Source organism: Athene cunicularia (assembly GCF_003259725.1).
Source record: "Athene cunicularia isolate RWA chromosome 4 unlocalized genomic scaffold, athCun1 chr4_part2, whole genome shotgun sequence".
Classification (NCBI taxonomy): Eukaryota; Metazoa; Chordata; class Aves; order Strigiformes; family Strigidae; genus Athene; species Athene cunicularia.
In genome coordinates this window covers 18,926,307-18,953,715 of record NW_020799099.1, presented here as the reverse complement: position 1 = coordinate 18,953,715, position 27,409 = coordinate 18,926,307, and the positions used below count along the sequence as shown (strand labels likewise).

The window sequence follows — 27,409 nt, the reverse complement described above, 5'->3', positions numbered from 1 at the left end:
GTGAAAGGAAGGGGAGCCCAGTCCTGCCCCGCCGCCCCCGCCGGGCTGACAAACGCGCGTCAGCGGCCCAAGCAGGAGGAGCCGTGTGTGGCTTTTGGTGACCCCACGCAGCTACACGAGCCCCTCGGGCTTTTCCCCGCTGACAGGTGAGGTTTTGGCTGATTCAGTTTTAGGCACCACTGGCAACGGCTGCACAACCTGGGAGGAGAAAAACCACCACAGAATTTAAGTTAAAAAAATAACAACAGAAACAAAACGTCCATTTCTGCTGAGTAGTTACACCTGGTTTTACTCCAGTAATGCTTATTTCCCATACGTTTGGATCTAGTCAATCGAGCCACAGACCTGCAGGTTAATAGTTTAACAGCTAAGGTAAAGAAATAAAACAGGTTAATCTAGTAGATGCCCACAGTGTAACAGCGTACCTGTTTTTAAAGTCTTGTATCAGAACTAGGACCCTAGTGGTAGATCTAAAAAACAACCAACAACCTGCTCGCAGCCCGTAGCAGTGCTTTTTCTCTATAAAGAGCTGCTACATGCTCAGCACTGTTGATAGCCCGAGGATTTTGCTTAGGTGCCAATACTGGGAGCTTAAATTAAAATAAAAAATGCTCACCTGAAAATTGCTAATGTTTCTGAATGTATATGTCTGGTGAAGTTTTAAAAATCCTGAAACAGAGATAAGCCACCTTTTGCAAGTAACAGAGAAAAAGCTCATCTAAAAGGGGCAAATTTATTTGCTGAGAGTCTGTCACTCCTCAATCCAAGCCAAGTAGATACGACAATTTGTAAGGACTTGATCAAACTAGAGAGACACTTAAAGAGATGCCCATAAAATTCTCATGTGTGAGCTGGTAGTACTTTGAAAATTTTACCTGGGACAACCTCACTCCACTCATTTATTAAAATATCTGCTACCACACACTAAAAATGTATAAAAATGCAACTGGCTTTTTATGGTTTGTAGGCATGACTCTCAGTGATGGGTGTTACTTGTTTCCCTGTCACACTGGGTATGACTGAAAGCTATGCAAAAGCATCTATGAGATGGCTCCTGTATTGCTAATATTAATGGGAGTTTTGTCTCCTGTTCCAGTGACGGCCTTTCTGTACACAGAACAAACCAGTACTGATGGGAGAAGTGCATTCTGCATGAAGGATAACATCGTAACTAAACATTGTATTTGAGTATTATTTCTAATAATCCTGAGAAATCTCAAACTCAGACCTAGTTCCTGCCAGACTAAGTCTCATGATTATGCTGGAGAAGTATGGGGAGGATAGGTTATAATGGCATGTTTCTTTCCTATATTTATTACATACATACCATTTGCTCCCAAAAGTATCTTCTGCCAAATATGGCACAAAATTTTACAGTTGTTACATGGTACCTTTTCTCCAGGTTCTACTCAGTGGTTTTCAAAGGAGCACGGGGAAAGCAACACAGCGATCGGGGGGGCGCTTGTAAGGGTATAATGAATTGTTAGTAGAGGGGGGACACAGCATCAGGGCTCCTGACTGCCAGTCGCCATGAATCACTATGACTAAGCTCCCTCTGGTAAAACTGACTGCACTCTATTAACCCGATTTAGAGAACTGGGAAGACAGTACTTTTTAAAGTTGTAGCTTCAGTAATGTTAACTGATTTTTTAAAAACAAAATGTTTGCTCTTACTATTACATACTCCTTCTGCTTTTTTTGACAGATCTACAAGAAAGAGTAACAACTGTTTAGGGGATGAATGAAATTTATGGAATGAACAAACTTAAAAACATATTCCTGCCCTCTCATTTTAATTATTTTCCAGCATTCATTACAAAATTATATTACAAATGTATATAAAGTCGTCTCTGTTGCCTATTTAAATGCATCTGTTACGTTTTAGTGACAATAATGTTCTACCTTTTGTTGGAAACTTATAAAAGAATCAAGACTGTTTGAAAAAAGTAAGAAATTGAAATTTAATCTTGTTTTACCTAAACAGTTAGAGAACTTGTAGGGAAATGTTCATCAGATGTGAACACTGATCTCGCTCGTGACTCAGTATGCTCCATAAATAGAACACATACTGACGTTATATTTCAGCAGATGCAAATCATCTCCCTTTTTCATTATGCTGTGTGTCAAAGGGTCATGCCAAGATTTTTCACTTTTTGCAGGACATTTCTGCTTATCCTTTTAAAGGTGAAATCAAGAACCCATGTTTGTGCTATCTTTAATTCTAGATTAAATACAGGTAATGATTAAATAAAAACTGTAAGGAGTTAATTCTAGGTAGCTAGAAAAGTTGAGGGATTTTTAGTCAGGCTGTTCAAAATCAGTTTTGGTTTTCTCTTTCCAGTATCTTATTTTAATGAGAACTTCACCATCTGAAGAAAGGTCATCTGAAAAGTTTCAAGTACTCCACCTTCTTCGATTAGCATCTTGCTCATAAGAATTCGTTCTGAACTTTCCAGCAGATTCATTCAACAAAACTAGGGAAGATAATGACACCTCTGAAGAAAAAACCCCTTCAGACTTGAGAAAAAAGTAACAGTCATAAGGAGAGAAATGCCCACTTGGAATATTAAAAGAATGTCTGCAAGCCATATTTAGAGCAGGTTAATTTTTATGCCATAGGAAGTAATAGCATCTTTCTGCATATTACTGCATATTTCAAAGTATGCAACTATTTAATCTGTTAAATGCTAAGTTGCATTTTACAACAAGTATAAACATATTGTTTCTTTCTTTGAAAATGGCAATTGCAATAGATAATCCAATTAACTGCAGCAGCCTAGGTCTCATTTTTAAACAACTGGGACGTCTGTGTTGCCACAGGACACAGCCACTACATTATTCCAGTTTGCTGAGGTACTGATAGCAATCTAACCAACCTAACAGAGCTCAACGTATGTCCATTTACCTGCTTCTCAGCTGCAGCAGAAGTAACTGCAGGGCAGATGTAACCCCTCTGACTATGATAAGCAGCTTTGCTAAGATCATCTCTTCACTCTGACTTCACTGTTCTCATATTTGATAAATCTGTTATATGTCCTTTTTCCTCTTAACTAAAAGATCACTTACAAGCTCAGACTCATTTGTGACTATGAAGGCCCGAGTACTTGTTAAAGCCTTTGGAACATTTTTCTTCTATTAAGAAGACACAGGAGTACCAATATGTACTTGATACTTTGTTTTCATTAGTATAATTACAATACATTCTGGACAGTTACAAAATCTAAGGAATCACGTTTTCTCCATAAATTTCTATTGCAAACTTCAAACATTTGGGTGCCTTTCCATTACTTCTGCACACTTTTCCTACAATCTTAGTAAGGAGTACAGCAACCCTGTTTGTTTTTTTTGTTTTTTTGTTTTTTTTTTCATCAGCTTTTAGTTCTGCTTTGTGACTCAGGCTTTGATGTCCACCTTGAATGCTGGTTCAGCTGCTTAGTTAAAAGCCTGCAGCTAGTCTCTCCATGTTACACCAATTCAACAGAGGATATTTCCACTGGGACAGTTTAGAAAAGGTACATATGCAAAATGATTTCTGGGTCACTTAGAGCAGTAGCATTTAGCATATCTCTAAAGTCAAATCCTGCTCTAGATCAGAACAAATCCAATGAAGTCAGTCAAGTATTTAAACATTCCATTTAGGAGGAGAATTTAGCTCCACATAAACTGGCAGCATTGTTCAAAGATAGATGTTTTCTCAAACAGAAAATGCTGCCCTTATTACGAGCCACCTGGCATTCTCAAATACAAGAAACATTCTTCTGCATAGCACTGTTAAAATGTAAAAACATCAGCTACTGAACCTAAAAACATTTTCAACCCACTTTTGATAAACTTTAAGTACATTGTACTTAGCTGCTTCAAAACACCTCTTTGCATCAGCAGGTGTGGCTACATATGGTTTCCACCTACAGGCCACTGAGTTACGTGACCTTGAATGTAGGAGCTCAACAGTACATTTGCTCATTTCTAGAAAGTACAGTCCAGTGACATTCTGGTCCAGAAAAATACATGCTCTACCCCTTTTGCCCTGGGACAAGTGATACGTCTCTGACCATCAGAACATACTGCAAAGTAGCAAAGCATTTAAATAGTTGGCAAAAGTGTTGAAAGGCACATAGCTTGTCCTTAGCAATATTTCCCTGTTCCACTTGTGGTGCCCATTGAGGAATCACTGTTGGGACCTAGCTTGAAATAAAAAAATAGCAAGAAAATGGAAGCCTGCCAGGAAAAAAAATTAGGTTGCTTTTTTTTTTTTTTTTTTTTTTTTCCCCTTTAGCTTTAATATCATACTATTGCATGTTTTCCTCTACCTTTCCAGTGAAAATTAAGGATGCATGTTAATCATACACATGGACTTACTACTACTGGAATACCAAATGGTAGAGTTGCTGTAAACTTTTTCAAGTACTAAAAGCAATGCTTATAATGGTCTGTACAGCATTTGCAAATAATTACTTTGAAAAGAAATTAGTGTAGTTCTTTGTTTTCTCAGCATTGCTTAGAAATGCTAAAAAACTATAACAGCTAACTGCTACTCTACACAAGATCAATATACCCCAACAGATATTTAGGAATATATGCCATTATATTTAAAAATACCAAGTTCCTCTAAACTGGTAAACCTAGAAGATTTTACATAGAGATAAAATATTAAAAATTCTTGTTTAAACTCCACACACTTGACATCTGAATAAGAGTGATGTAATCATACTATTTATTCCATCAGTGAGACAAAATGTTGTATGGAACTAAATTTCTGAGATTTTTAAATAGAAAGTCATTTAACTCGTATATACACAAAGTGTTCTTTCCACAGATATTTACATGGCAAATATGTTAGAGGAGAACCACTATGACTAAGTCTCTACAAGTATCGCATCCTTTCTGAGTTATTCTCTCTGCTGAAAGAATTCACAGAAGCTTTGAAGTAAAATCTAGACAATTAAAGTTACCTATATTTCACAGTAGGTAAAGAAGCCATTAAATGATATTTCAGCATAAGGTTTCTGGAAACAGCTACACAGTAGAGTTTTACATCCACCCTTCTTTTCCAGCATTCATGGTGAAACTAAATCTCTTCTTAATTTACAAGAGAGATAACGGCATACGTAAAGATGTATGTGTATAAGTGTAGTTCATCCTCCTCGATAGAGGCTGGTCAGCCGTTCTAGTTCTTTGCAGTTGTCCATGGGCATGGAGTCTGCTTTCTTTCGGAGACGGTCATCTCGATATACTTTTGCTACATAAAGTAAGTCTGTTTCTTTAAGGAAAAAAGAGAAAAGATTTTTCAGGTTAAAACCAGAATACTTTGCACACAATACCTTCCTTCTCAGAGATGTACAAAACACCGCAGGTTTAATCCTCACCCATTTTTCCTTCTGTTCATTCTAATTACCCACAGACACCACCTAAAGAGTACTGCTACAGTTTCCCTTTGCTGGATCTTCACAAGCATTTCATCGTTTTGAGCAGGGAAAGTTCTAAGTCTTCCAGCACCCTCATATTTCATACAGCAGTACCTGATTAAAAAATACCAAACAAAAATCCCGTACTACTTCTGTCAGACTTCATTAAACAATACAAATATAGGTCACACTCAGTGATCCCGCACATAACTAACAGCTCCAGTGTCTTGTCTGTGCCCAAAAATCAATTCTGAATGTGAAGCCCATCACTTCAACTGATGCTGCTTCAGAGTGCCAGTGTTCAGAGGTATTAATAAAAGAGCTCTCTGTTTTATACTGGTGTTCAATAGCTTGACATTGCTGAGCATTTTAATTCTATAAAATCTTTTCCATCCCTTCAACTCAAAATGGATTAGTGAGGCATTCTTAAATGTCAATCAACGCTGGAAAGATTTTAACTGTCAAGGAGATAGAACACACAACAGGTATTTTACGTAAAATCACAAAATCAGCCATTTCTATAAATAGAGAAATTCTATTAGGGGCTGCTTACTCAAAATCAATTTGGGTAGTTTTCACAGCCTGATAAATTGCAAACAGCAAACAACATGACAGTCACCACCTTCAGGTTATTTTTCTTTTTTATACTAGGGTCATATATTTCTGTAGTCATCACATTTTCCCCAGTAAACATGTACATACAGAACCATGGGCCTCTGTGTGGTCCAGGACTCTCTTCATGCTTAAAAAGTAAGCATGTCAAGAATAAATGCTGAAAAATGGGAAAGGTATTCTTTCTTCCCTCCCCAGGTGGAAACTGCATATCAACTATACCATTTCAAAGATGTTTATAGACAGTAAATACATTACAGGAAGCACAAATATAACATGCTAGGAAATCTACATGTAATGACTAAGTCAATAAAAGCAAACTATCCTTCCAGATCTACACTCTGTTGAAAAAATGTACAAATAATATGTCCTTTTTTACTGTGCTGGATTATATCTTGTCTTTAATTTTTTTGTTAACAACCACCTCTCTTTTTTGTAAACTATTTTATTATAAGATTACTCATCATTCATCTAGCAACCACTCGTAGATGAAAAATCAGGTATTCATTTCACAATGAGTAAACATATTCAAACATTTCAAGATCATCAAAGAACACTCTACTTGGAAAAATATCAAAAAGTTTTTGATATTTGCTTATGAATTATAACCAGAAGTTCTCTCATGATTTCCTGTGTTTGAAAAACCTGGAAAAAAACCCCGTTCTGATAAAATCTAGTAGTCTGAGCAACAATCCGAGTCTTCCCCCAAAGCACTGGTGTTTTTCTTGTATACATGTGACCCATCAGCAGAGTTTTCTGCCCACAAGTCTTTCCTGTGGGCAATCTGTAAAACTGTAGAGATTTACTTGTGCATAAGCAATGTTTACTCACAAATAAGGAGCATAAAGCCTCCAGGAAGCATTGGATCTGCTACACATGGGCAATGCCATTTGTATACATACAAGCCAACTGTAATAAATCCCTGCAGTCTTGTTCAGACATTTGACTAGCTGTAATGCTGGACTGTCTTTTACAACTGGGAGAAACTAAGGGGCCATCTCAGCTGAAAGGCTTGGCATCACTGGGCTGCAGAGAGTAAAGCTGTGCAGGAACACATGATTTCACTCAAAGAAGAGCACTCTGTTTGCTTCTGGTCAGTTTACTGAAAATTCATGAACAAATTATTTATCCAGTAAGCTCTTACTGAAGTTTGCCAGCTGAAAAGTTTCAACACTGATGTTATTTTAGCACTGCTGTTCTCACAGAGCATGAAAGGCCAATGAACTGGTCATGGAAAAGAGTAACAGGTTCAAATTGGTGATGATTTGGAGATGGCTGATGCTATTCAGTATTCTTATGCTTTAACATTAAATTCTAGGCTTCTGAAAGAAAACAGCTCCTTGTATAATATTAAATTAGATTGGAAAAATAGAGAGTGAACTAAAAAACCCCCCCTGTTTTTAAGGTCTGATATAGCCAAGGTATCAAGTCCAGGAAGAAAAAACATTCAGCACTGGCAAAAGATTAAGCAATGATTTAGAGCTTATGATGTTTTACAGGACATGCTGCATGTCCTTGGTTGCCCGGAAAAGCAGTGTTTGTATGTACCGTGGTCTGAGGCAGATTATTTTCTCCCTTCTCTGGAAACATCTATGTAAGCTTTTGTTTTATTTATTTATTTATATAAAAGCACCTACAGAAATGAGATATTGCCATGATAAAATAATGTGGAAGAGATTTCTTAGCTTTGATCCTTAACTTAGAGCAATTTTTTTCTCATTATCAATTCATGTAGTCTTTAATTTTCTGATAAATGGTCACAGATAAAAATTGCAGATTTGCAGATGATTGTTAGGTCACTGAGTAAAACACAGAAATTAAGTGATGCTGGGGACACTTTTAGAAGCCACTATAGAACCTTACACTTGCTTTCTCATTCAGCTATTTTAATAATACAAGCACTTAGTTCTTGCCTGAGGCAATCTTTTTTCATAGTAATGCATGTTTTCATGAAATTACATGTATTACCAAACTTACTTTGTTGCCTCTCCTTCCAACAGTTATTACGAATGTTGGACACATAATCCTCTTCCACACTCTTTTCCACTTTCTGTAGTGACACTCCTTTGTATTCATTTCTAAAGTCCTTGTTGACATAATAAACAACATGCAAGTTTTCTGTCTGCATTTTTATGGTTTGCCCTGTACTTCTGCAAAAAAGAGAAGAGAGATACTAGGTGCTTTTTTGATTTTTTTTACGTCACAAATACACTTTTTAAAATTTTGCTATTACAGAAGTACAGCACCTTACTGAATTTGCTATTTCAAGACAAATAATGAAATGAATGGCTATATAATCTTCCAGTGAATAAAACTACTACATTTACCTGAACATTAAACTTCTGATGCTTAAATCCTTGATCTCAAAAAAGCCCCCACTTTATTAAGACACTTGTTTCACACCTCTTTAGGCAAATATAAGCTTTGGTAGTAGAAAATTACATTAAAACTCAACAGAAAGAAAAACAGGTCACTATTCTGTAGCAACCCAGTACAGGCATCTCCATTATAAGTGTTTTCTGCCAGCCCTGACAAATGCATTTTCCTGCTGGTGTTCTGCAGATTAAAAACCAAAGATTGGGTGCAAACTTTCTGGCAGAGAAGTGCTTATAAGCATCACAACAGCTTAGTTGCAGAAGGGAAAAACACAGGAAATAAAGAACTCCGAAAAATAAGAGAGGAGAAAATAAACCTTTCTATTGTGGGGCTGAGAGCTCTGCAAGGAACTAAAGACCTTTAAACCAGTTGTGAGTGAGCTGAGTCTACTAGCTAGTTGCATGCTTGAGTGAAGTTATTTATTTCCTTCAAGAAAAAAGCTTTATATATCCTACTGTACAAAACAGGTAAGTTTCCAAGTAGAATTCTTCGCAAAAAAAATAAGATAAACTATTTTACCATCATGCAGAATGAAGCAGAGAATTTCCCCAGCCCCCATCTAGTTCAAAACTTAAATAAGGATGAGAAAGTTGCTTTCAAGTAGTTTACTTGCTACAAGCACAGATGATGCCTAAATATAATATAAATAATGAGCCTTAACAGGTTTCAGGATTCTATTAGGTATGTTGGAGCTGCAAAAGCTTTTTAAAGACGCTACATTGCATGGACCCACTGTCTTGTATTAGAAGACCTCCAAAACTCCAGATACTGCTGATCTCTTTCCTCCGTTACATTCTCACAGCATGTTCTTACTACCCAATTTCCAAGTTTTGTCCTGGTTCGTCTATACCTTCCCTCCCTTTCCTCACTGTGGGAAATCAAGGACCAACTAATGGAAGGCTCTCTAAAATGCTTCTAAGTGGGAGAGGGTGATTACAATACCCTCCCCTTTGTTTTAAGCTAATGTAAGTCAGCATTACTTACGATCTTGGGTATAAGGCATAAGGAGGGTTAGATACCATCAACTGGCTCAACAAAGAGACAACGATCAACACAATAATAGGCATCAGCTGAATGAACATAGAGAAACCTCCCTAAGGAAGAAAACAGATTGAGGTATTTCATAAAACAGCATCAAGTAAACAGGTAAATCTGACAAGACTTAATGCTAAGCATGACTTTGCTAAAGTGGCTAGGAAAACTAAGTACAAACCTGCAAACACTGTAGTGTTATCTTAACTTTCCAATGCATATACAGTATGCATAGCATGCTCAAGCTGCAAGAGTCTGTGGGTTACCATACAGCCACAAGCAATTACCCAATGAATGGATTCAGTTAACACTGTATGCCACGATTTGGTCTCATCTATACAGTGATATGTGATTATACAGGACTATACATAATTCATATAGATTAATACTGAGCCTTAAATTCAATTCTTACCTCCGCCCAAATAAAATTTTAAATGTAGACAAGGATTAGCGACCAGAATGAGTGACATTTAGGCTAATACTACTGGTCACTAGTAGAATAGTGACATACAACAATAGATGTATAAAACCAAGCTATGATCTTCTCAAATTTGCATGTATATTTACCAATCAGTAAGACTACTACCTGCCAAAGTTTTAAAATATGTAACTGGCAAGTACAAATCCACCTCTACAGTACAGAGTTCCTGTACAATCACATCAGTGAAAGTGACTACCAGCAAATTTCACAATCCATAAAGTCAGTGATGCTTAAACATACATCACCCCTCTCTTCCTCCCTCTCATGTCCACTCTGACGGTGCTGATTAGGGTGACTGTAGCCAGCACGACCATTAGAAAATGAATGTACACTACCTAAGGAAAGAAATATCCATGTTTAAATCATGTAAAAAACCCAACTGTTTAGAGGTCAATACAGAAGCAACAACATAAGCATTTAACATTACTGCACAATGATACCTAACTTTAAGATATCAAGCTCTAAGACAACTGATTTGTTATTTCATGTACCACAGAATCACCATAATAACCCCACAGAACTGAATTCACATTTAGGGGATTTAGCAAGACTTAGGAGAACAATAAACTGTGATGCAGATTGAAGAGTTGGGGTTGGAGGCAGGTTGGAGTAATTTTACTCTTTTATAATGCCATAAACTCTAATGCAGCTCTGGGCAGTACCACTGTATCCTGATGATTACTGATGTATACAAATACCTGTTGGAAAGGCCCCTCCAAAAAACATGTTGAACAGATCCTCTGGAGTAATATCTGCCTCACAACCTCTACGGAAGTTGAATCTACCGTTGCTAGGGTGATTGCATGTTTGCTCTTCACTGCCTGTAAGGTCATACTGCTTTCGTTTCTCTGGATTACTCAACACAGCATATGCATTTCCAATTTCTGAAGCAAGAAATAGAAGACAACTTCCATAAATGAAAGATAAGAGCTATTCTAGCACAAAAATTGCAATTTCAAAGTCAGTAATAGGCAGCAAATGATGTCCTTTATGTTAGAAATCAACTATAGTAGAACAAGGTCCAGAACCATCTCTACTTTTCTTAGCAAAGCTTCCACAAAGTTTCCCACCAACGCTAATCAAGACTTTTTATCTTGTTAAACTAGGCAGAAGTCAGGAGAGCTTTTTTTTCTTTTTCCAGGGGAACACCTACACAGTGGTCTCTCTCACTGCAATTACAAAAAGGGCATCAAGCATTACAATGAAAGCTTTGAAGCTGAGGAATTGCAAAATTCAGTTTACTCTAGCAGCCTAGCTTAAAAACATTGTAGATTGTTAATTTTCTTTGGTTTCATTTGATAAGTGGCAACTTCTCTGAATGCATCAACTTTATTGTAAAAGAGCATGATATTATTTTTCTATATGCTGCTTAAGATATTTTATGGATTACATTAATAACACAAAGTTTTGCATGACATAACATGAAGAGTACAACATGTGTGCGTGACAGGAACATGTGTGTTCCTAAGGCTGTCAATATGTATGACCTCAGTCTTTGGAGTGCCTAGCCTAGATGGTTGTCCCTGTTCACACTACATTATCACAAATGAACAACTTCAATTTTGACAGTAGAAAGGGAAAACTGAGTTAGGTGAGCATGGAAAGAATCAGTGTGAAAAACCACAAGGTCTGCTGACTTCACAAGCTTTAACCCTAGTTGCTGTGCACAGGCATACAGCTCTTGCAGACTGAAGGAAAATTTCTGTTGGCACTCAATGAACAATCTTCGCTCAGTCCTATCTTCCTTAAACCCTTTCTGCTTTCCTTTCTCCTCTCTCCTCCAGGCCTCTCCAACAAAAGGCTTCTTTTGCAGCCAACCAACACAAGGCACAGTGATTATGCTTTTCAGTGTCAGAAAGCCATCAGTCATCAAAAGTTCATGAAAGGTGCAACACTATAACCTCAACACAGGCAAATAAGACTATGGCTTTGCATAATTAATGTTTTCAACATTATCCAATCTAAAAGAAGTTAATGAGTCTTAGCTATGTGCCTTTTAAGATGCCCTTAGAAATAAGTAATTAGTTATTAGTAATTCCTTTAAGTGGAGGAGAAAACGCAAAGAAACGAAGCCTGGCGATTTGCACTGAGAGCATAAATGCACTACTGGCACCAAATATTGCTACAAGGTTCCTCTGTTACTCAGCATGAGGATAAAATTGGTAGCAAAAATTTAGATTTTCCCAACACTTAAGAATGTAGGGAGACATAATTCAGGTGACTGCACTTAAAATGAAGACGCCATACTTTCATATATGGTCAGCGATCTTTTCTGACTATTTGTTATTTGCTCTTGATTATTTGATGCTAATTCAGAACAGATTTGAGTCAAATACAATTTTAATTTTAAAAAATACATAAAAAATGAAAAAAATTGCTCAAAACTTTCAAAGGAAAGATTTTTTTAATGAAGTTGGTAAAAGAGATTCCAAGAGATTAAAAGTGATTATATTTGCACAGACTTTTAAATCTAAATTATAACCTCAGGGAGACTGCTAAATTAGTACTAGGCAGCTCAAGATCTGAGTACCTTGCCTAACATCAAACTCACTTCTGTTTTCTAATGTGACCTTTCCTTAAAATAAATCATTTAATGAAATAATAGCTATTATTATAATAGTCTTTTTCTCAGCTGAAAGTTAGAAACTCATCAGACACTTTAAAAGGCAAAACTCAGCCATACAAACTTTTGTATTCAGCCATACAAAAAGATTACAACAATTTCAATACAAGAAAAATGCTAGATATCATTAAATAATTTTTTGTCAACAGGATTTCCCTTTTCATTTACTCATCTAGTTAAGAACCAGAAAGTGAAATTAAGCTGAAGAAATCAAACTTGTACAAAGTGCTGATGTTAAATAAGAGATTAAATAATAAACTGATTTCTAACATTTTAAAGATTACTTAAAATGCTATTAACAAGGAAGAATTATTTTATTCATAGGGCTGGAGACAATTTTATAAGAATAATATCTCTTAGCTAAAGCCATCACATAGCTGTATTAAAATAATCATTAGCAATCAACTGTCCTGCTATGTTCTATCTACTTTTTATCTGGAATTATTAATACATTATAATTACCCCTTAAATTCTGCATCAGAAGTCTTGCTTGGGACTTTTTTTCCCCCCTCCCAAGTTAAGAGTTTTATCTGATTGATTTTTCAAATGTCTGCATGTAAACCTCACACTGGAAAAAAATGAAAAAGATGTACCGCAGTCAGATTGTTTACTTATGCATGATCATTTCTTACAGATTCGCATATTTCTTAATCTGTTTCTGAGATGAAGGTGTAGTTTTCTTTAAAAAGCCTTTCCTTAACAATTTCCCTTGTGCAGGGCTAAGCTTGGCAGCCTTAGATCAGGTCAAGTCAGACTATAAATTTTACGTAAGAAACTGTCAAAAGCCACTAATAATAAGGCCATGTTTGAACCCAAGTGTTTTTGTGTGGAAAATGTAGTAAAACTATGCAAATACAAGGAATTATAAGGAAAAGATAACTTAGCATGGCACGTGATTCAGTAAAAAAATGCGAAGTATCACTTTGTTTTTTTCCAACCTCAAGTATAGTATATTAAAGATTCAAGACAGTAAGATTTAATTGACTACACTGTCAACAACAGTAAAAAAGTGCAGGAAGGATTTCACAGATCGAGTATTCACTCCCTGTATGTGAAAATTACAGTCAATCCTCTGAAAACAAACCCTACTGCAAAAGTCCACATTATTTATACTTCTAGGTATATGTTAAGATAATAAAGGTCAAATATTTTATTGAATAAAAGTATCAGTTTAATATTAGCTAGAGAACACCATACTGATAATTCTGTAAAAAGACAAGTGACCAGAAAGACAAGATTGTTTTCTTTTAATCTGACAAAGTTTAATCATTATAAAAAAATTAAGTAAAAATAGTATTTTACTTTTAAAAGCCTCTGTTGCTCCAGGTGCATGGTTTTTGTCTGGGTGGAATTTTAAAGCTAGTTTTCTATAAGCCTTCTTTAGGTCTTCTTCACCTGCATCCTTTGACACCCCAAGGACTTCGTAATAGTTTTTACATTTCTTTATACTGCAAAAGAAAATGAAGTACATGTTGTAAACAAAAAGATGTAAAAATAGTATGTTAAAACATAGCTGCAAATGAGGTAATACATTGCACTGATGCAATACATCTCTTGCTTTCAACATATAAAACAAATCCACTCTAGAAACAACGAATGTAATTTTTCATAACTCACTAGGTAAACTACTGTCCTCAAAATTACTTACTACATGCATCTATTTTACTACTGCTACAGAACTACTACAGTTATAAGAAAAGGTTTCAGTTTGCAATTACTGTAGCATTTCCTTATCCCCAATTATATGAATATTACTGTTAATAATACATAAAATGAAGATACCAAATTTACTTCACAGAGCTAGTGGGTAGGAAGGCCTGTTTTGACTGTCAACAGCAAATGCACTTTGGTATGCATGATATATGACAAAACAAACTATACCTCCCTTTCTCCAGACAAAAGTCAAGTTATAACATCATTCAAGCATTCACTTTTCAGGGAAATAAGGCATACCTCTGCTGCTCAGAATCTTAACAAACCTTCTGTAAGTGTTTTAATTCAAAGAAACAGTAACAGATCCAGCAATTACAGATTCAGTTCAACTCATATGTTCAATGTAGCATTTTTTTTAAATGCTGAAAACTCAGAAATATTCCTCCTGTAGGCCATCTCACCCAGACAGGAAAAGCAAAATCTGGAAATGATGTAATGATTTGGTATGCTTTATAATATACAGAATTGAGAAATAGCAGTTACAGAGGACAGAGAGAACATTAATTCTATCTGGGCAGGAAAAACTGACCAAACCAATAAATACACCTTAAAATTAAGTTCAGAAACTTAGAAAAATAAGGCTGAATCACAAACTTGTACTGCAGAAATTAGGCACGCTGACATTTGGTGCATATGAAAAGGGCTGGTTTGAGCAAGAAACAGAAATTACATCCACAAATATTTTAAAAGCTTTGTGTGAGTTCCTTCACACACTTGGAACTGCGTCCCCATTCTCTTAAATGCACAGATTTCTACGGAAATATGGCTTTAGTGTTGCAAAGACTATACATAGGGCAGCCAAGCAGAAAAAAAACAGGGGCTAAGCAAGCCTTTGGCATTTTCATGAAAGAAGAATGGGTACCCTGTAATTAAGGGAATGCCAGCATCTGAAGTACAACCATACCATCATGTGTGGTCCATCGTTCACAGATTGATCAAATCAAGATTCATTTGAGGGATCCCTTTTCCTGTGTTCAAGTAACACAAGCTTTTATGGAAGTCTTGGTGTAATGCTCACAAGGGCACTGAATTGAATGCATGCAGGCAACTGCCAACACAAACATCCTGTGAAATAAATATAGCTCATTATATTGAAGTAACATTCAATAAGCTCCAGTTAGGAAGCTGATAAAGCTAACTAAAAAGAGCATCATCAAGAAAGAATGGAAAGAAAATACACTGAGAGCATGGTATACACTACTGACACCAAATATTGCTGCAAGGTTCCTCTGTTATTCAGCACAAGCCCTGGAAACTTTTGTTTGTTAATCTGTACAAGAAAAAATTTTGGTAGTGTACAGATCCCTTCATCCTTAGCTTTAACACCTGGATTACTTATGAACTGTATCAAGAACAGATAGGTTTATTTAAAAGTGTAACAGTATCAAATTTAGCTTTTATTTCAAGAAATTGCTATTTCAGCATCCAACCTAAGTCTTCAGTAATTCAATATTCAAAAAAAAGAACAACCCAAGAAATGCCAACATGATCTTCTAAGCCCCGAAAACTCACTGCAGAGTTTCCTCCCATTCACAACCAGTGGAAGTCCCACAGTGGGCAACCCTCACAGGAAAAGCAGGAGTGGTGGGTATCAATCAAAAGACGTTCAGGTCAGCACATGAGCCACCAGCTTCCAACATCACAACCTGCTTAGAGCCAGTGCATCAAACCAGAGCTACTTCTTGATGAGACAATGCAGGGAGAAACCAGCCTCACAGGTCATAAAGCACTTGCCCTCCAAGGGCATGAAAGCAATCACCCTCCATGCAAGAGCTATCCTGAGCCTGGTCCACAGCTATTGTTATTTACCAACAAGTGTTCAGCCAAGGTATAGCACATTTCAATTAGCAAGTCTTTGCTGGTGATTGCTTTGTTAAATGAAGTCTACAAATACACAAACATCTCTATTCCAACACTCCTAACTTTGTATGAAGCTACAATTTACTGTTTCAAGCACATCTTAGATCACTCTCATACCCTGACCTTAGGCTAAATGGCCAGTCTCAAACAAAGAAGCCTTTGTGAATTTGTGACAGCCACCCCTGACTTATATTCTCCCTTGGTGTTCTTGTCAGGATGGCCACACTCACAGCAACACTGCCTGCAACAGACTTGTAACTGATCCTACAGATCATTTATACTGCTCTCCTTTCTACTGCACAGGATCAACACTGAGATACAAAACCCCTGTTCACTGTTCAGCCCACTGTGATCTTCAGATCTCAACCAAGTCAGTACTGGCTCTTCCAAACCTCAGCAGCAAATATAGGCTTCAAGTACTCCACTGGATAGCCTGAAGAGCACTGTGGCATGTGCCTTCATGGAGAATCATGTGGAATATGCGTATTACATATGGCAATTCTGCAGATTTTAGCACGACTTTGGATTAGGCAGATCAAGCTTTAAAGCTAAAATACATTAAATGATTGTACAAATGCACAGGGGCCAAAACCCATACCTGTCTGGAATTCTCAGCAATGACCTTGTGCTATGAAGCTGTTGCTACACCCTGCCATTACACAACAGTTTTATACCACTGCTTTGCCAGTTCAAAGCAAAAAGCATCTGGTCTGTAAGTAGCTAGCATCTAGTTAATTTAAGTTTCCTACAGGGAGGGAGTTAGTGACTTCTGCCAGAGGTCCCTTACTGAGCACAATCCAGAGCATTACAGGGATTACCCTGAGGGGGAAAAAACAGGCTCAGTCATGTGAGTTTTGCACCAAAACTTGTACTGCAGCAGCTCTGCGCTGGGGACGATGGAACACGCAAAGATGATTAGGTGCTTTCCAATTAAACACAATTATCAGTATTTGTGGTGCACTCCTGAGAGGCAGTGCTGTAATTCATCACAAACTCAACCTCATAAGTCAGTTTATAGCCAGACAAACTGTACAGGATCACCAGTACGATCCACTGAATCCTCAGATCATACACAACCCTGTGCAGTCAACGAGGCTTCTCACTGTTGGGAGTACACAGCCTACCCCCCCAGGGCCTGACACACCACATCCCTCCTCTACCTTAAAGAGGTGGGGATCATGTGCTTTGCACAGGGACTCTCCAACTCTTAAGCCCTCTTCCCTCAAACTGCCACTGTTCTGAGGAGAAATTTCTCTCCAGCTTGCCGGGAGCTGTTGGAAGCCATGGCCAACCTGATCCTTGTCCCTCAGCAGCAGCAGGCCTTTTGGGTCATATTCCTCACTCCTTGTCACTACTAGACTGACGCCTGACAATCCTCACTCTGCCTGAATCCTTCACCTGGAGCCTTGAATTGTCCTGTGGAGATCTGTCTTGGGAGGGCAGATGGACAGAAGGAACCATCCCCTTCCCACTTGTCTCCTATTGCAGGCCACACAACACTGGCCAGCAGAAGCTAGGAAAAAATAAGAGTAAAGCCAGTGGTTTTGGAAAAGACCGATCTCTGATGCTACTTACGGCTTTTAACCACATCTGAAACCCCTGTCCTGCAGCACTCTCAGTATGAACAACTAACTTTCCGAAAGCTGCAATTCAAATAGTTTGGTTGGTTTTGCTACACTTAAGGCACTGTAGTCCCTAGAAACAATTTTCTTGCATACATAAACTCCACACAGATGTTGCTTTTTAAAATTGCAATTAATATATCACTTGCTTATGGACTGCCTCTTTTGTATTGAATTGAGAGTTTTTAATTGCTTATTTCTGGCTTATTTAGAATTCAGTGCTTTCAATGTTAATTTGTTTGGCATTTAGGATTTTTTGAATTGCTTTTTCTGTTTTTTGGTTGGATCACTTCTGCATCTGAATTACTATCAAATTATTTCTGTTGATTAGCTAATTATTGTCCTTGCTGAATTGTTAGTCCCCTGCTAGCACCTGGCACTATCCTTTATTAATAGATTTGCGGGCTGTTTTAGGAGGGCACATTGCTGGATGTTCCTGAAATAATGTGTCTTTTAGAGAATAGACTTCTCAAACACTCCGAGGGCAAGTGATGGCCTACATTCATCCACAATCTGTTGACAGAGGTATCTCATCATGACTTGCAAAGCTCCACCATCCCAGCTTGCAGCTGACAAGCTACCCGCAGTAGAACTGGTCAGGCTGCTTCAAACTGCAGCAACAGCCAATCTGCCTGACACTGGACTCCCCTCTGTACTTGGATGGCTGCAGGCAAAGGAAGCCCTTCAGATCCTGAAATGTCTGCTCTCCCCTGCAGAAACTCTGGGGCTACCACCACCAGTTCTCCTGTGACTACAAAATGATGTGATCCTACTGCTGTGCTTCTTGTTTCACTTTTCAAATCTACAATTCAGATTAGGGCAGCATGGACAGCTTTTATGAGGTTAACAAAACCTGTCAGAGATGCTTCCATTTCTGTATCAAATACCTGCAGTGATCCATAATCATGAAGTTTTGAGTACAACTAGGTAATTCAAAGGGTCTTCCAAAGCCTCTGTCTACATGCACAGGGACAGCTCAAAAGAAAAATAATTTGACCGCAATCTCCAAAAGCTTGCAATAGGAGCCACAATTATTGCTCCCCATGGTAATTTGAACTGAGCTGCATAGTGAGCAGCAACGTGAATGTTAGCAACAAAGAACTGAGCAAGAAGCTATACTGACTTCTGATCCCAGAGCTGAGCAGAAAAGCACAGTAAAATGTAGACCAATTTCTACATAGGTGAAGTTTCCAATGATGCCAGAGGGCCTGATGCAAATGGCACCTTGCAGCTGAACTGAGAATGTGCCAGTCACAGTTTGGATGACATAAGTGTGGTCTGCAAAAAGTGCTCTAGATTGGGAATAGAAGGTCACAGTATTGTTGATGAACTCAACCTAGTACCAGCATACTCCTAGTTTCTGAAATGGATGCACCAGAAGTTTCAGATCTCTGGTCTACTGATAGATTCAAGAACACATTAGGGAGCTTGTCTTAGTACCTTGCTTTTGGATGTACCTGTCAGTTTGTTTCTCCTGTATTACATGAAATATTCAAGGCTGTGTTTACATCAGCATACTTTTCTCCAGATTTTGTTTAAGTTTTTATTTTAGCTATAAAAAGTACAGATTAAAGGCAGAAGCTTTCTGACAAAGTCCACCATATCTTCTGTGCCATTTTTCCATGACAGGCTTTGTGACTCTGATTTCCACCTTGACGTTTTCAACCATTCAGCTAGATATTTCAACAGTTCACAGTAGTTCTAGCAGCCTAATTAAAAGCATGCCCTGATTTCTTTGCTTTGGGTTTTGTTTTGTTTTTGTTTTGTTTTTTTTTTCTTTCCACTTTAGCACATGTTGATAGCTCTTATTATTCCACTTTCAGTTAATTATCATCTTGACCCCGTGTTAGAAAAGTAATGATATATCTCTTTTTTGCTGAATTTGCAGAAGTCTCAGCAGAAAGCCTCGAAAAAGACAGACAACTTACATTCATTCTAACTTGATCCATGAAATGTGTAAGAGCAATTTTTTTGATTCATTCCATGAATTCAAATCAAGTCACTGATCATTCTCAACCACTACTGGATGACTTTTAATCCTGCCTTACAAGATTCCTACAGAACTCATGCCTCTATTGGTTTATTTTGGTTCTAGTTCAAAGATCCAAATACAAAATTTCATTATTGTGCTCTCTTCCAAGGGACATGCGCTGGCAGGGCAGGAAAAGCAGTATTCCACCACAGTTTTCACATGGCAACAACCCAACTTTAGCATACTACTAATCATAGAAGTTATCTTTCAGAGGTCAAAAAGATAATATGGAACATATGGTATGGCTTACTTACTAAAAAAAAAGACACATCAAACACCATATGAATTTTAAGATCATTTAAAGGGAGTTTTTTTTTTTTTTTTTAAATCATGTAGCAGACAACAGGTAATACAAATTTCACAGCACAAAAAGAAATGTGAAAGATTAACACAAAGCAGATATGATATATATATATTTTTTTTTTAATTTCACACTAGTCCATAAAACCTTTCAAAAAGGTCTGTACACTTGGTATGATTAGGCAGATATGATGAATGGAATTTCTTTGAAAGTAATTAAGAAGTCTTTGGTAATGGTAATCCTGATCAGCACTTCTTCAGTTGTTTCTAGTGAACTAGAAGAGAAAACGGTTGAAACTTTTTTTCTTACATTAACATTTAATTTGTCTATTGCAGAAAAAAATACCAATAACTGAAATTAAACAGTGAAAGAATTTCTTTAAAGCAAAGACCACAGAATTCAAAAGCAAATTTTCACTTTATCACACACACGATTCTCATGCATTTATATCAAACTGACATTGTTCAGACAGTTTTCAATTGCCTAGAGACTTCTAGGGCACTTGCTCTAAAAAGACATAAGTCTACTGTGGGTCCTAACATACTTCTACTAGTCTCCTGTCAATCTCTCTGATATGCAGGTCACCTGAAGCATTAAGGCAACTTGATCCAGTCCTCAATGACAAGATAAGCATCATTAAGAAAAAGGTGCATGTACTACAGATGGTATTTTCAAAGCATTTCAATTCAAAAGTAACAAAGTGCTTTTGGATATCTCAAGCTTCAAACTGTCATGCTGAAATAGGGAACACCATTCCAACAAAGCACAGAGCATCACCCAGTGCTTATGCAATCAGTGGAAAGATACTGTATCTTATGCTTCTCCCTGTTTAGCAACATGTTTGCAAGCTCATGTAATGCTCTACAGAAGTGTTACGGGAGCTTGCTAGTGATCAGTGTCCCCTGTGTATGTGGAAAAAATAAAATCAGCAGAAAGGTGCTTGTTTGTACTCATACCTATTCACATTACTGGAGTAACCCTGATGAAAACTAATGCAGTTAAATTAGTTATACTGCTCCAAGCATGTTTTCACTGTGCTTCTTACATCTACTGTCACAAGAAAGTTCAAGACAGCTGGACAATTCCAGGAACACTAAGCAGTGATCCAACTCAAGAGAGCTCAGTCAGTCCCCCTGTTCAACAGTTCACTAGAGCTTATAATGAAAGCATTGGAAATATCATGTCTAGTTAGATCAGGAATGCTTTCTCTCAGTCTACATTCATTTGCTAACACAAAAGAAGAAACTCCTAGAGAGAAAGAGTACTTGAGGATAATGACCACCTTTCAAGTCATAAGCATATAAAAAAAAATTAGTTTGGCAGAGTCAAATTCATGGTAAGATTCAGAATTTGTTAAAAATTGAAGGTTTTGCTACCTTGCTACCTAAAAGTTTCCTTACAGGAGAAAAAAAAAAAAAAGAAAAAAAAAAAAGAAATCCAGCATGAAACACTATTTAAAACCACCTCTTTTCACACTGCATTTCTTTAACCAATTCAAAGGTCTGAAAACCATTCCACTGTGGTATGGCAGAAGTATATGGTGGTGACAAGCTCCACGCTCTGAAGAATACCCTCCCCAGAGGGGCACGTTTCATTTAATTGGAAAAGTCTGGGCCCTGACAGAAGCAATAACATATGCAGCCTGTCATGTTTCCAACCTGAAAGATCATTCTCACTGTGGTCTAAACATGAACTCTCCCTCAGCTAGCATCATTGAATGTGTTGCATTTTTCCATTAAGTTTTAGCCCACTGTGTTTAATCCTGTTCTTCTTGGCAAGGCATGCACATTTTTTAATTCTTAACCACAAATTTTCTAAGTGATGTGTTGATGTCACTAACTGACAACATGACAAACTTTTCAAAACTTCTAACAAGAACTGGAGACTTGTTCTGTTGATCACAGCCCATGTAAACCAAAATTCAGTCTCTCTCCAAAGGTTTATAAACTACTACACTGAAGGATAGTAGCATCATTCAAGCTAAGGTCAAGTTAAGAGTAACAGCTGATTTTTTTACAAACAAACATAAATTGTTCTGAAAGCTATTACAATTACTTATTTGCAAATATCTGGGTAGGCTTTAAAAACAAAAATTTAATATTCATAAAACAGATTGTTGAAATAGGTACTAAGAAACAGTGCTGCACCAAGATTATCCTCAATGTACAACTTCCATGAATGCCCCTAAGGCTGGTTCTGATCTCAACAAACTGAATATGTTTTATCTGGTATCTAGAGAATCCCTTCAGGCAAGCAATACCCAATCCCATGAAAGCATGCCAGGGAGAAAATTGGCTCTACAACATTATTCTACTCAAGACAAAGTAGGCAACATTCTTTCTGGTAAAACAAACAAACAAAAAGAACTCATAGGGAGCCTGATGTCAAAGCAGACTGCAGCTCAGAATGGCACGTCACGAGTGAGTGAATACTGGCAGTAACACAGCCTTCCTTGTAGGAGCTTTCTGAGGATGTGCTATATGTCTTAATTTGATCTAAGCCTCATTTTACAGAGGACTTCTTTATGGATATTTTGTCTCATGCACGTGTGCATGCACACACACATTTTACATTAATTTTAACAGCTAATACTTGACCACAAGGTGGTCAAAAATGTACACACTCATTCAGGTTTTACTTTAGAAGGCAATAACATTAATTAAGCAGAGATGATAGTAAATGAAAAGCACTACTAAATAGCAACACCAAGAGGATAACCATGCCAGAGATGCTGCTGTCTACCTGCCTGAATGCAGAGCTGCTGTATCAACAAAGAAAAGCCACTTTTTCCTCACTGTTAGCACAGCTGAACAGATTACTGAACTTCAGGAAAAGATCCCAAGATAATATCAACAGCAACATACATTTCACACACACCCTCAAAACAAACAAAAAAAACCAACCAAGAAAATCACACACAGATTTCTGTTTTGCACAACAGTTCATCCAATCTACACAAACTAGCAAACAAGGGCCCCTTGATTTCTCTGATTTGAGCTCCTTCAAAAACCCACCTCTATTTTCAGGTAAGCCTAGCCCAGGTATTTTTGAAGTGTGTAATTTTAGAGTGGCTGTATCCATATTTCTTTAGCAGAAGTCAGAGCACATATTAAACAGTGTTTTTCTCACTCCTACAGTGAAGTGTGTAATTATAACCTGACTTAAGCATTACTCGCCTCAAAAGGACATTTTTATTGATCTTTCTTTTTGCACAACCCCCTTTCCTAGTGTCACCCCATCTTAATACTATCATGCTGCACAATGTCCAGAAAGAGTTTATTATGCAACTATGTGCTTCAGTGCTTCTCAGATACCTGTATTTCCAGAACAAAACAGTTTTAACACTGGCCTAAGACCAGTCTCTACAGCAAGATTAGCTTGAAAATAAACTTCAGGAGTGAGAATATATTTAAGAATAGAAACACTGTCCTCCAAGTTGTACTATAGAATTTTCATCACCTCCTCCATTTACTATGAGATCTACCTAACTGTTTTGAGTATTATTTCCACATAAAGTAACCTTGATGGTTTAAAAAGACTATCATCTTTCTCACAGAAAGTGACAGCATCTCATACTGTGATTAAACACAGCAAAACTCTCCTCTTCCTTTTAGTCACAGTTCAGTACAAGTAACCCCTCTCAGCTAACCCTGAATTTTCTGTTGCTTCTTTACATGCTAGAGCTGAAAGCGTAAGTACAGAATACAGAGAATGAAAAGCAGTAACATTTTTAAGTAAGGCCATACCTGAATACTCCTTCCATTTGCTCTTTGGTGTAGCCTTTTCCACTTTCACCTGCAGCAGATGCATTGCTCTCCTTTGTGCTATTGGGCTTACTTTGATCATTGCTACTAGTTGATTTTCTGCAGTAAGCGCCTCCCCCAGCAGTACTTCCATTCTTCATAATAGCTTCCAACAAAACTATAAAACAACAGTATATCATAGTATCATTACAGGCATTAGCAAGTAAATTGGGCCTCTCAAGTATCTTAAACGTGAGCACCACATTATAAAAGACTAGATCTATATCCTCCTTCCTTATCGATCATCAGTTTGTACCACAAACGCTTCTGAAGTCAGTCTGGCAACTCCTTTTTGTGGCAAAACTATGGAAAAGTGTTTCTGAATTAGTGACTGGACCCCCCTCCACTTTTGCCAAGGTAATTTAATACAGGAGAGAATTTGTCCAGGTCCTTCTGGAGGCTTTTTAGAGGCACTGAACCCATGCTTTGGGGTGAAATACCAGAATGCCTGAATAAGCAACTGTAAATCAAAAAGAAGAACTAACCTAACACTCTAGAGAACCTGCAGATTATTCCATACAGAGACCAAGCCCATCTCCGCACATTTCAGTGGTACAGCACAAACTGATGCTCTGTACCCCTTCCAGGTAATGCCAGCTGAAATTCAAACTACCGTTAAAATGCCACAAATAAATCAGGACCAGACCACTACATCCAACTCTTGAGACCTGAATCCTGAAAACCAGCACTTCTGCTAGATTTTGAAACCCTCTTTCCTTCCATGTTCCAACAGATCTCAAATTGAGCAGTTTTAATAAGTCAACACCAAGTCTTCTTTTGCTTTCTGGATATAAGCCTGTATTTTGGGGGTATTTGTATTAACAATAAATCAGAAACAGAACCGTAATAACTTAAGGGACTGCACACAAAGCATAATGTAGATCAAAGATTATTAAATAGTCTATCTTTCTTGAAAAGAGATTCCTTCAGAGCAAGATATCAAACTACACAGACCAAATTTGTTACATAAACAACTGAGAGTTCATATCTGCATAAAAAATTACCTCATAAAAATTCCTAAAGAAAAATGCCCCACTCACTGTGAAAGCACGTTATAGCTTCTACAAGCTAGTGAGAATAATCTTGAAGGATTTTCTCCTAAATATAATTTTAAAATTTCTCTGACTAGCATGGTCTCTCTTAGAGCAGCAGAAAACTGGGATCCTACACATCACAGCTTGCATCTCACAGAAGCACAGGAAAAAAAACCAAAACACGGAGCTACAACCGCTTCCCCAAGATGTGCTTCTTAAAAATCTCCAGTATTTGCTTTTACTTATTAATTCACATATTACCCATTGGCCACAGCAGTGTGAAGTACTGCAGATGAATAGCTACACTCAGCCTGAACAAGAGTCAGCTGACTTGAGTGCCAGTCCTTCGCTCGTGCCTGCCTCAGCAAGACTCAGCAGTTGATCAGATCAGGCTTTTTACTGCACAAATAATGAAATGACTAAATTTTAACGGCTGGACTCAATGATCTTAAAGGTCCTTTCCAACCTAATTGATTCTATGATTTAGATGATGAGTTGTATACTGTGGGGATGTTTTCACTACAAATGAAAATGAGGTTCTTGAACAGAGGAGACCTATAGTTGCATTTTGGATTGTAACTGAAGCACATAACCAAATATTTGCAATAGTTTATCCTAATATCATCCATTACGGCATTTAAAGTTCTACAGTAAAGAAGTAGTAACAACTCCAATGAGGTGACTGTGTCTGCAGGCTAGGAACTAATCAAGAATAGAGATTTGAATAGACAGTGCTCTCAGAATGAAGCCTTTCAGTCCAAATGTGCTCCAGGCGAGTGGTAACAGAAAACAAAATTATCCTTTTTCTAACCTGTGACATTTGATATTTACTAACAGTATCATGTAGAATTCTATCAAACATGTGACCCTGACTTACCCTCTAGAAATAATGCTTACTCAACAGTTTTCCAAATCCTACCTTTATATTGGTATTCCTCATCCTTGCACTAATTTTCGCTTGTGCAAAATCAGTGATAGCAATAATGGTAGAAACGCAGGTATTCACAACAGTTGGCATTTGTAACACCCAGTGTCTCTTCACAGCAAGTTTAGCTGGTAAGTTTTTTCATTAATTGGTTTAGCTGCACTGTACTTTCAACATTACTCCTTGCTAATCACCTTCTCAGACCTCCCATCCCCATAATGAAGTTGCATTGCTGAGAAGACAATGCAGGACACTTGCGAAGGAAAAAGATAAAAATCCAAATCCATAAGTGTTAACTCCTTAGAATAGCAAGACACAACATATACAAATATGCTATTGTTCTACGTTGAAAAAGAAAACTGTACAAAGGGTCTGGGGCCACTGTTTTCTTCGAATAAAATATACAGTTCAGATATTCAGAAACAACTTTGATTCTTCCATCAACTGCTGGTGGTAAAACTGGCTGTCAGAACTGTAGTACTAATAGTGTATTAAAGAAAACTTTCACTGTGCATCTAGATATTCTGAAACAGGACATACAAGGAACCAAAGACTTATTTCGTTAGTAGGTAAAAAAATTAGTCTTATCTCCAAATGTGTCTGAAGGTTCTCTTGTGTGTACTTGCAGTGTTACCTGCTGCTGAATGAAAGATCCTTGCACCGCATTTGATTCCATTATGCACTGAACATGACCCACACTTTCACTAAAGGAAGAACTGTTTAATTCAGAATTTATACTAATGCAACAGCCTAAAAAACTAAGCTCACATACTCCTGAAAAGTTTGTCTTTAAAGGCAGCATCAGAAATAGTGCAAGAAAATCTTAAGAAGCACTGAAAAATAAAGTTGCCCTTAAAATAATTTTCTGCCTTCAAACAGAATGGCACCTAAGTTTGAAAAGGAGATCTTGTCTTTTGTTATCTTTAAATCCACTATTACAAATCTTTTCCAGACAAGCAATTAGTTTCCATTCAGTTGCAAGATGAATCATTAGCAAAAATCATAATCAAACGATATTTTAAACAGCTGAATTGTAAAACAATTTTCTAACAAGTGACGTGAACATGAACACTGCTACTATGAAGTCATTAGCTAAGTATCATTAAATAAGCACTGATCTTACATTTATCACTAGTAAAGCCTTAAAATAGCACTGCTGCAGTCAGTGAATTTCAGGCAGAAGCTTTGTTTAACAAACTAAACTTCACCGATAACTGAACTAGTGCTGAATGCACTTTAAATGCAAATGTTGCCAAAACCAAACCACACACAGTATTGTTTTAGAGACAATAGTTAAAACCTATTCTCTGTCCTTTTACAATCTGTAACATCTGTAGGATGTAACATCAGGAGGAGGGAGCTCCCATCAGTAAAAGATTCATCGCTACCATTCTCATTGCTTTTATCACTGACAGAACATCATTTGTGAAATGGTGGGCAATTGTTCTCAAAGTGATACCAAAGATACCACCTATGAAGAATCCATGACTTCTGTAAGAAATGGGTACAAACTACCTTCTAATACATACCTGAAGAGAAAATAAGTGAGCACAATGATAAGTGGGGCTTCACCATACTGTCCTATCACTA

General features: G+C 37.3%; 2 protein-coding genes and 1 long non-coding RNA gene across 4 annotated transcripts in view; 1 reads left to right on the top strand and 2 right to left on the bottom strand.

Moving 5' to 3' along the window:
* Positions 1–7,684, bottom strand: part of LAMTOR3 (late endosomal/lysosomal adaptor, MAPK and MTOR activator 3) — a 12,170-nt gene extending 4,486 nt beyond the window's left edge. Inside the window, exons 1-2 of the mRNA XM_026848100.1 lie at positions 7,352–7,684; positions 1,100–1,103 (exon numbers count right to left, since the gene is read on the bottom strand). Coding sequence (XP_026703901.1) covers positions 1,100–1,103; positions 7,352–7,464 — 117 coding nt within the window. The 5' untranslated portion in view covers positions 7,465–7,684. The remainder of the gene's footprint in view (positions 1–1,099; positions 1,104–7,351) is intronic.
* On the top strand, positions 75–3,609 carry LOC113479798. The gene is made up of 2 exons (XR_003398340.1): positions 75–146; positions 1,706–3,609. It is a non-coding gene; the product is annotated as an uncharacterized LOC113479798 (long non-coding RNA).
* On the bottom strand, positions 4,279–27,409 carry DNAJB14 (DnaJ heat shock protein family (Hsp40) member B14). Of its 2 annotated transcripts, none has more exons than XM_026848098.1 (8): positions 27,349–27,409; positions 23,804–23,978; positions 13,832–13,977; positions 10,605–10,790; positions 10,147–10,241; positions 9,378–9,487; positions 7,995–8,167; positions 4,279–5,260 (listed from the first exon to the last, which is right to left on the bottom strand). In XM_026848098.1, exons 1-8 carry the CDS (start codon positions 27,392–27,394, stop codon positions 5,136–5,138), a joined length of 1,056 nt encoding a protein of 351 aa, XP_026703899.1. In that variant the 5' UTR covers positions 27,395–27,409; the 3' UTR covers positions 4,279–5,135. The 2 variants fall into 2 exon arrangements, with proteins under 2 accessions (XP_026703899.1, XP_026703900.1); XM_026848099.1 differs by having other exon boundaries at positions 5,029–5,260; positions 7,991–8,167.